Source organism: Phoxinus phoxinus (genome assembly GCF_949152265.1).
Source record: "Phoxinus phoxinus genome assembly, chromosome: 15".
Lineage (NCBI taxonomy): Eukaryota > Metazoa > Chordata > Actinopteri > Cypriniformes > Leuciscidae > Phoxinus > Phoxinus phoxinus.
The window spans coordinates 20,408,763-20,422,885 of NC_136890.1; the positions used below are offsets into that span (position 1 = coordinate 20,408,763).

General features: G+C 37.4%; 1 protein-coding gene across 1 annotated transcript; it reads left to right on the top strand.

The window, feature by feature from the left end:
- Nucleotides 1-677: 677 nt before the first annotated feature.
- On the top strand, nucleotides 678-6,745 carry LOC307011325 (sterile alpha motif domain-containing protein 3-like). Its single transcript, XM_079636838.1, has 9 exons — nucleotides 678-860; nucleotides 2,259-2,442; nucleotides 2,798-2,959; nucleotides 3,054-3,141; nucleotides 3,339-3,494; nucleotides 3,748-3,954; nucleotides 4,089-4,257; nucleotides 4,423-4,502; nucleotides 5,154-6,745. The coding sequence occupies exons 1-9, from the start codon at nucleotides 716-718 to the stop codon at nucleotides 5,451-5,453; spliced, it is 1,491 nt and encodes a 496-aa protein (XP_079492964.1). The 5' UTR covers nucleotides 678-715; the 3' UTR covers nucleotides 5,454-6,745.
- The last annotated feature ends 7,378 nt before the right edge of the window (nucleotides 6,746-14,123 follow it).

Here is a 14,123-nt window from a genome sequence, read left to right on the forward strand (position 1 = left end):
GTCACTATAAACTGCATAAAGTGCAACTTTCATTCATTCTGTAGATTTGTTACATTGAGAAAAATATAGAATTACTGAATGACAAACTGATTCTTGTGCACTGTTAGAAAAAGAGGTACAATGCAGGTCCATTTTTGTTCCCCAAGGTACAAACTTTGCATATGTACCCTTAAAAGTACAAAAATGTATCTTTAAGGTACAATTGTGCACCTTTAAGGTACAATTATGCACCTTCCATTGTACATTGTGGGCTTTTCGAGGTGTAAGGTACATATTTGTCCCTTACATATTTGTACCTTAATGTTTAAATGTAAAATGGCAGGAATTAGTGGATGCTGAAAATGTCAAGTTAACCTATAGGCTAGGCTACTATCAAACTCGATAATTGTCAAACTAAATTAACTGTAAAGTTTTAAGATATGGGCAAAATAAATCAGAATGTTTTGTGTGTGTGTGTGTGTGTGTGTGTGTGCGTGCGTGCGTGCGTGTGTGTGTGAAGTGTCCCTTTGAATTGATGTAATCATTTATGTAATCATTTATATTCACAAACAGTATTGAAGAATTTGATTTTCAAACCCTTTATCCTATTTATATTAGAATGAAACAGACAAATAATTGTTAACGCTTTAAGTTGTGTTCTATTGAAAGGATCTAGCTATAGGCTAACCAGAGCTCGACTCGGCGGAAGCATAAATATTGCAGCGCGGAAGGATACATGAGTGAATCGACAGTGATCCAACTGTCAGTGTCGATCAAAGGCGGGAGGATGGCGCTTCGACATTTATCCACGGAGGATTTAATCACGGAGTTATTTCATTTTGGGATAGAGGTCACTGAAGAGGAGAGAAGTAAATTCAAAGGTAAAGTATTTGAATTTTTAATCAGTGTTTGTGGTGTTAATTCAAAGTTGGAAGTTAACTTTTACTGTTAGCGCTAGCCAAGTTCATACTCTGTCAACATTAGCTAGCTAAGTTAGACTCGACATTGACGATTGCCATTATTAACTTTAACTAGTTAACGCTAGTTAAAAAAAATTACAGTATTATGTCCCATATTGCCATTCCACATAACGTTACTATTATTATAAGTACTATCTTAGCTACAGTTCACCATCGAGTTAACGTTAACGTTAACTTTTCGGCGGCAAAAACGCTTATCCAACTCTGACGCAGTAACGTTAGTTTTATAGCTAAGCTATAAAAGCTAACGTTACTGCGTCAGAGTTGGATGAGAAGCGGCAAAAACTAACATTACTGCATCAGAGTTGGTTGAGAAGCGGCAAAAACGATTCTCATAACGTTACATTAAAATATTTCTGTCATAGTTATAACGTTAGCTTAGCTAGCTATAAAACTACTGCGTCAGTGTTGGATGAGAAGCGGCAAAAAAAGCTTTTCATCCATTGAAATATTTAAGAAAAAAAGACTGTTGGGTGGCAAAAAGTTTTTTTTTTTTTATCGTTATAGCTTAGCTAGCTATAAAACTACTGCGTCAGAGTTGGATGAGAAGCGTTTTTGCCGCCGAAAAGTCTTTTGTTCTGACTTAACGTTACGTGAGCTTGCTGGACTGCGTCAGAGGAGAACTATGGAGGGAAAAAAAGTTTTTCAAAGCCTTTTGTTCTGATATATTTTAATGCTAAAGCCAAGCCATTTGGGTGGAATGTGACTATAGATAGCAAGTGAGTGTTTGAAATTATGATTTAGTCTTTATTTTGTCGTCAAACTGTCTTAGAACATCATCTTCGTAAAATCAGGTTAACCTTAGCACTAACGTTAACTGACAGAACCGACCAACGGTTGCTAACCTCCCTTTCGAGTAACGTCATCTAGCTGCTGTAATAAAAATAAACCGATTACTATCATTAATGGTTTTAACTTCTTTCAATACCTTTCCCCACTGTCCTGAAAAAAAAAAAAAAAGATAGCAGCTAGGCCTATTGTTACATTATATTAATATTTAGGGGTGTGTGTGTGTGTGAGACGCATTTCTAGCGTCTCTAATGAGGTACCTAAATACTTTCAATGTGTTTTTTATATGGATATATTAGAGCTTCTCAAAGTCCTGACCAAACGGCAAGCCCATACCTCTGGCTATGAGAAAAATACCCAATGAACCAAACTGGATCAAAACTATTTTTTTTCCCATTGACTTAAGTTACATTAACCTTACAGTCTGACATAATGTGCCTTTTTAAATTGTTGTATGCTGTTACCACAGTGGAGGTTAACATTGCTGTTTTTTTTTCCTCTATTGTCTAGATAATGAAGTTGACGGAGAAGCAGTGGACTATGGATTGACTGAGAGGATGGTTTCATGCCTCTTTGAAGGATCGTTTAAGAAGCAAGCCAAATTCAACCGATTTGTTCAGCAGTGGAAAGAAACCGTGACACTAACCCTCGAGCCTGTCCCAGTACATTCAGAGAAGGCTACAGCGGAATCAAGGTACCAGTAACAGTTACTAGTTGCTTTAGTTACTCCACTACATTCATCTGTTACAGCTTTAGTTACTAGTTACATGTAGTTTATGAAATCTGATGTTTGATTCTAAAGTAAACTAGCTGACAATATAACAGCTACAAGTCCAACTGAGATGATGAGATCATTAAACACAACACAAGTACACAACTGGTTGGATCCTTTACTCTTTCTACAATGGTTTAATACTTTAACTACATTTTCCTGATGATACTTGCACACTTTTACTGAAGTAACATTTACTCTGCAGGACTTTAACTTGTATTGTTACATTGTGGTTAATTTGCCAACATTTTAAGACTATTGTTTTATTTCATCATAGTCATGCCATCCCATCATCAGCCTTCCCAGCAGTTTTCATCATTCCTAAATTTCCCAGAGATGTTCAGACAAAGTTGGACCAAAAACCGCCATGCAAAATTGAGAGATCCGATCACAACAAAATCATAAGAACATTGTATGAAACCATGGCCCTGATCAAAATGTAAGTTGTGCAACCCAACTGCATCACGGCATTTGAGTTATTAATACTATGTCTGATGTTACATTCCTCACCTTCTTTTGCATCGCTGTTACAGGTTTCCGACCAATGATGACTACGTGAAAGTGTGTAAGGCCCTGATTTTGAAATACCCTTTCTTAAAGGACAAAGAAGGCAATGGTTATGTGAGTTGACGGATTATTAATTGCCAACCTTTATTTATTATACCTAGAGTACTAATCCAGTCAAGAAATTAACTATGTTCTCTGCATTTTGATGCACACATTGTTTTCCACCATATATTTTCATGTTTGTGCTTTCAGTTTTCTGCAAGTGGTTTGTATGCTTACTTAATTGTTCAATTTTATATTCTTTTAAATAGCATACCTGGCACATGTCTCTCAAACGTAAGTTCAAATATGAGCGGGTGCCACTGGTAGATGATGAAGAGGTGAGAAGAATGAAACAGAAATTTGGTCATCACAAAAAGCCTTTACAACAGGAAGAAAACACAAGCAAACGAGCCAAGGCATCAAAGGTCAGAGCATCTTCTTTGGTTTGCTGTATATCTATGTGTGCATGTTTTACACACAAGCAGTGTGGCCCAATGGTTAGCCCCTTAACCCAGCATGGTAGAGAATAGTCCCCCCTGTAAAGTGCTTTAAGTAGCTATGATAAATCGCTATATAAAATGTAATAAATTATTATTAAGGGCTCATTTTTCATAAACATTAAAAAGGGGAAAAGCAACTGTCAAATGAGCAAATGTTTGTCATCCCTCTGTGTCGTAGAAGGTGGATATTATTGGGGAGGATGATACCTCAGTAGCGAGCCATGTGAAAGTCCTGCAGGAGCAGTACCGGAAGACACAGCCAGATGCCCAAATGGTGAAGGAACGGATGATGAGGACATTTGCTTGGAGAAGGCGAGAGATTGCCAATGGGATGACTGTCAAAGAAGCCATTAACAAATATCCATTCCTTAAGAGTCCATGCGGGGTTTGTCTACATTTATTTCCTTACATTTGTGTTGGAGTTCATATTAAATTACTAAAGGCTCTCTTTGAAATTTAATTTTAAAATCCTATGATAATGTTGTGACATGTTTCCCGTCTGTTTGTGCTGTGTTGCAGCTATTTGAGGAAATGGGCCGGCTTCATGATGAAATGAATATCTGCCGAAGATTCGAAGATGGCTTTAAGGTCCTAGTACCCAAAGTGCTTAGGTTGACTCAAAGGAAATCTCCCCTTGCAGATCTGGCTTTGGAGGAAAGAGAGGCTGCCCTCACCGAAGATGTCCCTGGTAAGTGATTCACTAATTCAGCCATGGTCATCCCTAGTGTTGTGGAGCCATTTAAGCTTAATTTCTTTTCTATTCTTCAGACAAGATAAGGTCTAACTAACCAAAATACACTGTACATTCACGTAATACACTTCCTTTCCTTTTTTTTTAAAACTTAATTTTCAGGGATTGATTTCAGAGCTGCAATCCTGCTGTTGCCGATCCTGTTCAGGGAGAAAAATGACATTCTCGTTGTACTTGGGGAGGTGTGTAACTTTTTTTTGTTTTGTTTACATTACTTCCCACAGAGACTGGGAGAATTGTATGCATCCCTTGGATGTCTTATTTCATAATACAAAGTTTCTAGCTATCAATGCTGGGCCTTGGTGTGGACATGGGGGGCCGCATAGTGCAAACCTCACTGCAGCAGTGAGAGAGACTGCAGTACAACAAAAATATGGTGTTTTTTGAAAATTAAACCATGTAAACCTATTCCGGTACAACCTTAAAATACAGTTATGAATCTGAAAAGTCGCATAATATGGGCGCTTTAAGGTCTTTACTTACCGTAGACGTTTTTTTAGTGTGTGTGTGTGTGTATGTATGTGTGTATATATGAAGAGTTCAGATGCAAAAGCCTCTGTGCCATCTGAAATTTTCTTATAGAATGATCATTTTTATCAATCTCGTATATTAAAGGTCAGTAATTTCACTTAAATGACAATTAATAGGTCCTTTGCATTGCCATTTAAGTGGAATTATTGAACTTGATAAAATAAGCTTGATAAAAATTATCAATATAGAAGAAAATTGAGGCTTTTGCATTGAACTCTTCGTATATAGATATATATATGATCGGGTTTTTTTTATGTTTGTGGTAGATTTCTGCATTTGAACTACTTTATGATCTCTTGCAGGATCAGCCACCATCACCATATCCTACTGTACAACTTGACGCTGTCGCTGACTGGAGGAGTGTGCTGACTCAAAGGGTCCCTGCAGTGGTCAAACTGGATGGGCAGTCAGTCTGCAGGGCGCTTGGTTTGGAGGAAGGTGTTATTGCTGCTTTTTGTGCTTACTTCATCTACAACGTGGTATATCCATCTCGCCTGAAGAACACCCTAATTTTCATTCAGCGATATGTTCTAAAAATGTCTGAGGTTGGTGATAAGCCTCTACCTGTTAGTGTGACCAGGGTAATCAACATTTTAGCTTAATCAACAACCGCAATGCCTACACCATTCAGCTGTCCTAAATGCTCTCGAAGAGCCTTCACATTGATGAAGTTAATCCAGCACATCGGACTTGTTCATGCACATGAGCCACATTTTACCATAACGTGTGGCCTTAACAACTGTCAATCAACATTTTCTAAATATGAGTCCTTCCGACGACATATTTACAGGAAGCATAAAGACATTTATTTAAGACATTCCAGACGAGCCACTGCTCATGATATCCAGGAAACAGTAGTGGGCGAGGAGGAGCAGGGGCCCAGTGATGCTGTCAATCCTCCTGAACCTCCTGAGATGAATGAACTGTTAGTGCAGTTTAGAGAGAATCTTTTTGGCTTTATTCTGAAATCGAGGGAAAAAAACCACCTTCCTCAGACTGTTCAACAAGAAATACTGGATGACGTAAATTTTTTGTTTGACTTCTTTAAAGCAAACTATGATGCATTTCTAAAATATCATCTTGAAAAAAATGGCTTCAATGTGGAATCTTGTCCTGAACTTTATGAAGTTCTGCAGTGTTCTGACTTTTTTTCAGAAGCATCAAAACTTGTTAGGTCTCCGCATATGTTGAAAAACTACTGCAAATCCAACCTTGAAATGACTGAACCTGTAGACTACGCACTGAGAGACCCAAGTGGTTGTAAAGTTGGAAGCTACTCTTATGTACCCATTTGTGATGTACTTCAGAAATACTGCTCTCATGAAGATGTTTGGGATTCTATGCAGAGAGAGCAACACTGTGAAAGAGATGAACATGTTCTAACTGATTATAGAGACGGATTATATTTCAGGAACCACAAGGTATTTGCAGATAATCCAGATGCTCTAAGGTTACACCTATATGAGGATGAATTTGAGGTGTGTAATCCGCTGGGTTCTAAACGCAACAAGCACAAACTTTGTGCATTCTACTACACTGTTGGAAACGTAGGTTCAAAGTACTGTTCACAGTTAAAACATATCCATCTAGCTTTGCTTGTCCGTTACGTTCACGTAAAAAAGTTTGGTTTAGATGTAATTTTGAAGCCATTACTTGATGACCTTAAGAAACTGTCATCAGAGGGATTTAATATCATTGTTAATGGAATGGAGAAGCATGTTTTTGGAGCTGTAGCTGCAATATTGGGAGACAATCTGTCATCTCACATGATAGGTGGATTTTCCATGTCTTTTGGTGCTGGTCGAATCTGTAGATACTGCATGGCTACTCACTCTGAGATGAAAAAGAACTTTAGTGAATCTGATTTTGTTTTAAGGAATGTTGATGTACACAGATACCATTTAGAATGTGTAAAACAAAATCCAGAAAACAAAGGAATGTATGGAGTTCGTGGTGGATGTGTATTTGACCAGTTAGATTACTTTGACGTCACAACATCTCTTCCTCCAGATGTCATGCATGATTTCTTGGAGGGTGTAGCACCATTGGTATTGAGACTTGTTGTATGTAAAGCTCATCAAGAAAAACATATAACCATACAAGAACTAAATGATGAACTAAGAAAGATGTCCATTGGACAAAATGATAAGACAAATAAGCCTGTGGCTTTCTCAGAAAATATTTTACGTGGATCCAGTGTTGTTGGATCTGCTTCACAGAAGTGGTGTTTATTCCGCCTACTTCCTTTCTTGATGGCACACAGGGTACCTGAAGGCTGCAGTTACTGGCGGATCTATTTATTGTGTCGTGAAATTGCCGACATTGTAATGGCACCGGTTGTAAAAAAAGAGTCCCTTCTTCTTCTTGACCAATTAGTTTCTGAGTTTTTGTGTGGTATGGAAAAAGAGTTTGTAAATGTGATAACTCCAAAATGTCATTACTTGATCCATTATTCTCGTCTAATGTTTTCCTACGGTCCTTTACGGTCTTTGTGGTGCATGAGATTTGAAGGCAAACATCAGTATTTCAAACAGGTAGCTAGTTCCTCAAGGAACTTTATCAATGTTACATCAACTTTAAGCAGCCGTCATCAGTTTAGACAGTGTTGGGAATTTTCCTCAACTAATATGTTTGGGGAGTATGAGAGGGTTATGGGACGCAGTGTTAACACACTGTTACAGACTCTTCCTTCAGCTCTTAGGCATTGCATAACTGTTAGTGAGCGGTACAAACATGTCAATTTTCAGGACATTACACTCAACCGAGTAACAGAGGTTGTGATTAACAGTGTTAAATACTGTGTGGGAGATGTCTTTGTTGTGGGTCATTTGCACTGTGAAAAAATACCTTTGTTTTTTCAGGTCAAATATATTCTAAACATACACACAGATTGGGCGTTATGTGGAAAACTATTAATTCCTCTTTCTTTCTGTCATCACTATTACGCCTACTTGGTGAAATATGAACAGGACTGGACTGTCCTTGACCCTTTTGAGGTGATGGATTTTCATGCTTTGGATACATACTGTGTCGATGATAAACTGTTTGTTAGTATGCGGCATTTATGTTAAGCTGTGTTGGTAGGGTTGTAAAGCGTTGTGGATGAGCTCAAAGCTTGCGTTTTTTAAATCCAGAACACATCAAGTGTCATGTAGTTTATCCGTGAAGTGACTCTCTTTACTTTGGTGTGCTAAAGTATTTTGCTTGGTCTTTGATAATAAACTTGTGTTTTTCTGCACTATATTGCTGTTCTTATTAGTGATGTTCATGAAATTGAAAGAAGAAAAAGATAAATGGTTCCATTGTATTTATTCCCTGCCATGCATCTATTCTCTGATATCACTGTTCATTTTGTTTTTGGAGTGGCAGTGTGAAGTTGTCAGTTGGTCAATGAAATGCTTCTTAAAAAATTAATTTAATGTTTTTTTAATGTTTTTTATATCAGACATGACATCCTAAACATTGTGGCATTTTATTTTGGGATGTTACATTGTATGGTTGTGAGATGAATTATTATTGAATCTGTGAATTAAACTGTTTTCCATTTAAGGACTAAAATAAATGTCTAAAATTCAGTTAGTTGTTGTTTGCCTTTATTTTTTCACTCCTTAAGGAATAAAAAGGAACTTTTTTGCCACCTAAAGGTACAAAATGGCTTTGTCACTGGGGTGGTACCTTAATGGGTCAAAATTGTACCTTTTTCCAGAGGTACTTTATTGTACCTTTGTCTAAGGTACATTATTGATCCTCAAAGGTACAGTATTGGCCCTTAGAAGGTACAAACATGTAAGGCACAAATTTGCTCCTCTGACTCAAGGTACAATAATGTACCTTTGAGGGTACCACCCCAGTGACAAGCTTTTGTTCCTTTAAGGTACCATTTTGTACTTTTTTTTCTGAGAGTGTGTGCTCGAACTGATTGTACCTTTCAACTCATTGGAAAATCTGCAGCACTGTTGCTATAATTAGTATATTAGCATTTCACTATGTCATGCACTGTTCCACAAGGACTATAGTGAGAACACCTCACACACACACACACACACACACACACACACACACACACACACACACACACACACACACACACACACACACACGCTGAAACCGACTCCAGCCTGTTGGTTCTGGTTAAAAATTCCCCACACCATGAGGAACATAATGTCATGCAAAAACACTCATTCACAAGCACACACAAATGCATTACAGACACACTAATTACATGTATCTGTATAAATACACTTCTGTGAAGGGGTAAAAGTGATCTATAAGAAGTCTTAATAGAGGTCACAGGTCAGTATCCATATACTCATTCCGGCCGTGATCTAATCCCATCTGGTATCATCACATCTAAGGAATTCAAGACCCTTGTTAGCATGTTTTACTACATACACATATTCATGAGCACATTGTTAAAGGTCAAAGCCAGCAGCCAGAAGATCTCTCATTTCCTTGACAAGCTTTTTGAAAAGCAACCCCTCTACACTTTCAAATCCCTTCCTTGAATCAGATACAGATGGCCACACAGCCACCTCCTGTCCACCAATCACAGCAGAGGCGGGTGCAGGCTCCACCTCCCGGTGTACTGAAGGGTGACAGGGTGCATGTGGAGATGAAACAGCCCCTCTGTGCAGTAAATATGACACGCATGACCATCACAACAAACATGCACACCTATGTACACATGACAGGGATTGGCAGTGCGGTGGGATACAGCTGCTCTCGGTTTAGAGCAATAACTCTCATAGTCGGTATACAATATAACATAAGGTATAAAACAAATGTATATGTATAGATATAAAAGTAGAAATGCATCATTTTGTAATGTCTAATTTGCAGAGACAAGTAAGCCATTTGCTGGTTTGCATTGCAAAAAAATGTAAATACTGTGCACGTGCAGTGGTATTAAAACATTGCTCTGTTTGTTTAAACAGTCTGTCTGAAAGCAATCGTACGTTTTGCGACTTCATTTGGTGCTAGTGGCAGAGAACTGATGCACTGCAGCGTTGAGGCATTTAGTAATACAGTACAGTTTGTCTGAAGAAAAGTTTTACAGTAAAATGTAATGTAAGATTTAAAGTCATAAAGTTATGCAACATAAAGTTATATTATTGCAAATCTTTGACATACAACGATGCCGTTTCAGGAAATATATTCTCAATTTAGAAATAATCATTCTTAAAAATAAAATAAAAGATCAATAAGTTATGACAACATGTGTTTACATTGCGTTAACTCATCAAAATCAGTTAAGGAACTTTTTTATAAAGTTATACAAGAATCAACTTATTTTTTAAGTTAAAATGACTTAAACATCCAAGTTAATTGATTTTTGCTCAAAATTTCTACCTGATGAAATGTTTTGGAACTTTGCATAACTAGAATAATGCATATTCTTTATAAAAAACTATATTGGGAACTACTGCTCTACACCATTGTACAGAAATCAGAGGACAAGACAGTCTGGCTGATATGTTACACATTTGGACCTAGAACCTGTGTTGATGGGTATTTAGTGATAATCGTTGGCCTTTATCAGTGTTCGAGTTATATGCTATATGTCCTTCCAGCTCAGTCAGAGAACATAAAATCCCCAGGGGGCAACACATTCTTTAGTTTGGTCTAAAATATATGTGCAGATGAATTAGGCATTTAAATCAGATGTGTTATACTGCATTCTGTACTATCTAGAGCATGTCACATGCTTCTCCCTCCATATGCCTCCCCTTAGTAACGGAAAAAAGAGCACAACTTCTCTGCGTGTCTCTGGTGAGCGTCATGGGGACAGTTGTGGTCCTGTATTGGCTATCTAAATGTATAACTGTATTGCACTCGATATTTCTGTTGTACTGAATGTCTTGTGATGCAGGGGTGGTGAGTTTAATCTGTATTCAATGGTCGTTTGACGGAACTAATCTGGCCTCTAAACTGGAATCTTTCCACCTGGCTTTATCCAGTACTGTCAGAATCACACAAAAGATTCTTACATGAAAATGAATCACTAAAACAACCATAGATAAAGATTGTTTTTGAATTGTGCTGTTCTTCGGGTAACAAATTCTGGAAATGACTTTGAGATAAGCAGAAGGGATATTAGAACACGCTAATACAACATTAACATGCCAATTGAAATCAGAGAGCCATCCACCCTGTTAAAGGTTGTGACCGACCGTATCCACAGTTTAATCACATTATTCTGTTAAAGTACTGCTTCACTCATCTCAGCTGCTGATGTAAATATTTGGTTTGTGTGCAGAAAAATAGACTTCTGTTTATCATAAATGGAACAGAAATCGGAGGAGAAACAGGCGGTTTTCCTCGTGAACTGCAGGGAGATGTTTTGAAAGGGACTTGAGAAGAGAAGAAGTGCAGCGTGGGTAAACAGGCCTGCGGACTAGTTTGCTTGTGTTGTGGGGTTGTGGGTTAAAGTTCCCACATGTGATCTGTTCAAACAGAGATGGGTCATTCTACATCTGCAGTAGTGAAAAAACAACAGATAGAGGGAGAGGATGTGTGCATGTTGGCTCTGTGATATGGGAAATTCTCTAGAACAGTAAAAGGAGATATCTTGATATTTTAAATTACTGTTTTTGTTCATTTAACATATGTCAGTGCAGTGGTCCATAACAACACTGTACATTTTAATTGCATGGACAAAAAAAAAGGAACATTTTCTTTTGTGTTCCAAAAAAAAAGAGTCATACAAGTTTGGAACAACATAAGGGTGAAAATTCAAAAACATCCCTTTTAAAATTAATTGTTTATGGAAACTGCTCTAAAGCTAAACCTAACCTGCTATACATAGATCTAACCAAATTATGTTATTGTAACCGGTCCTACCCGACCCCCTCCGAGGAATTGAATCGGTGTTTCCGGCGTGGGAGGCAGGTGAACTAACAAGGACGCTTAAAACCGCATCCTCACTCTGGAGACACCGGTGAGTAGGACACATTACATTTGTGACCCGGATTGGATTGAGTGTAACATAGAGGCCAGCAAGAACTATATGTGTAAACCTCACTCCCCTGGCCTCAAGAGGTGCGCAAGCGACTGATACTGGAGTCTGCCGTCTTTAGCGTCCTTGTTAGCGAACCCGCCTCCCATGCCAAAGACTCCTGTTCGAATCCCGTTTGGAGCGGGTCGAGTAGGACTGGTTACATTATCACTGTTTTTTCTGCGCAATTCTTGAGTTTGAACCTTGCTATGATCCAATAACTAACATTTGCTGAGAAAATAAACGAATTGGTGATTTAGACTGAGAAAGGGCAATGGAAAGAGGTCAATAATGACACAATGTACTATTACTGTATCTTAGAAGTCTGAGATTTTAATGATGACAGTGATGGGTGTGTCTGCTCCTGATAAAGCTGTCCTATTGGCTTTCGAACCCTTAAAAGATGATGAAGAAGTTACATAGAGAATGCCAGTGTCTGTTTAAAAAGTGCAAGAAAGAGAGAAAGGGCCTATTAATAATTATTTATTGAATGAATGAATAATGGAAGTGCTTGTTTCAAGCTGTGGTAAACATCATGAACTTATTATAAATGTGTTGAAAATGTAATAGTTTCACCTTTGAATCTAATTGATTTGGCACATGGATCATGTTAGCAATAATATTTTCGGACATATGGTACCTGTAGCGCATGACTATAGAGATCTGAGAGATTCCACATGTATTGATGTCCACTCCTATTTAAAGTCGGAATGCTTGAGTGGGGAGTTTCCTGGAATTTCCGTTTTTTTTAGTTATTACTCTCACTCCTGCTGCATCTTTAAACACTCCAAATGTAATAAAAACATGGAATTTCAATAAACTATCACAACTAGATGTTGTTGTTGTTTTTTTTGGGGGGGGGGGGGGGGGGGATAACACTTTAAGAATGTTTCATCAAAACTGATCTCAGGGTGTGAATACAGGGGACCTCTATGAAAATATATCAGCTGTAAGAAATCCTGACGATTGCTGTCAATCATAAACTAAAGACACACCCACTATGAAGGTGAACCTTTGTAAACTGCATGTCTGTTGAATGTTCACACAAATGTTTCAGTAATTTCACAAATGTACAGTTTGGAAATTCTGTGGTGAGAATGTCCAAATTGAACTATAATTATTCCAAATTAGATGTGCAAAGTCATTTGAAGCAACTGAATTTAGCTTTGAGTCACGTGTGTTTAATGTATGTGACTATTCCGTAAGTTCTGACTTTGTGGCCTCTATCTGGTGTTTGCATGCTTGTAGAAATATTAATATAAACAGAACAAGTTGTTAACCACGACTTAATTTAAAAAAAAAATAATAATAATTTCAGTGTTCTTTTATGTCAATCTCTGATGCAGGAATTTGTTCTCTTTGCTGCTGTGACTGGAACTCATGCTTATTAACAAAAGGCACTAATTAATCTCTGCTGGTACAGCACAGCAATTTCACATGCTGTCAACTGGAAATGAAAGAGTGGGAGACAGCAGAATATTGGTAAATACAAAAGAAGCTGCAGACATTAACTAGTCTAAAAACAGTAGGTATGCACCGATATAAAGATTTTGGCCGATATAATAACCGCTAATTCTTTATATTTGAAAGCCAATAACCGATATATTGGCCGATAAATCTAAACCCAATTTTTTTATATAATTTTTAAAAGTTTGATTTAAAAAACAAAAGTCTCACCATTAAAAGCCATGTCCCAAGCACACAATTATATTGTTCATTATAATTTTATGTAGCCCATATGACAGACTTGAGCTGCACATGTCACACTTAACTGTATTTTCTTTTCTTTTTTTAAGTGATTCCAATCATATTTCAAGCAATTCAAAACCATCATGGTGAACCGTGTGCATCTGAAGTGTCTCAGCGGAAGGAAATAATCCATTATTTTTCAGCTTAGATATATCAGCCAAATTGTCTTATCAGGCCGATAACTATAACCTTATGAACATCGATATACCGATATGGTGGCTGTTATATTGTGCAACCCTAAAAAACATCCTAAGGATGTCTAAACATACTTTTAAACAATAATTTTGCTTGAGAAGTAATCTTGCATAATAGAATCAATATGTCTTATCAAGGTAGCAAAAGTAGCCTACTGAAATAAAAATACTGGAAGTAAAAAGTAGCCTGTCCATATTAAATTATAGGCTACCTGAATATCTTGTGCATTTTTTTCGTCTGAATTTAATATCTTGTTTAAGAATGATTCGATATTTTATTTTAAAACGCGACCAAAATACTTTTCAACACGTTTCAGTGTTGGGCTCAACCTCAG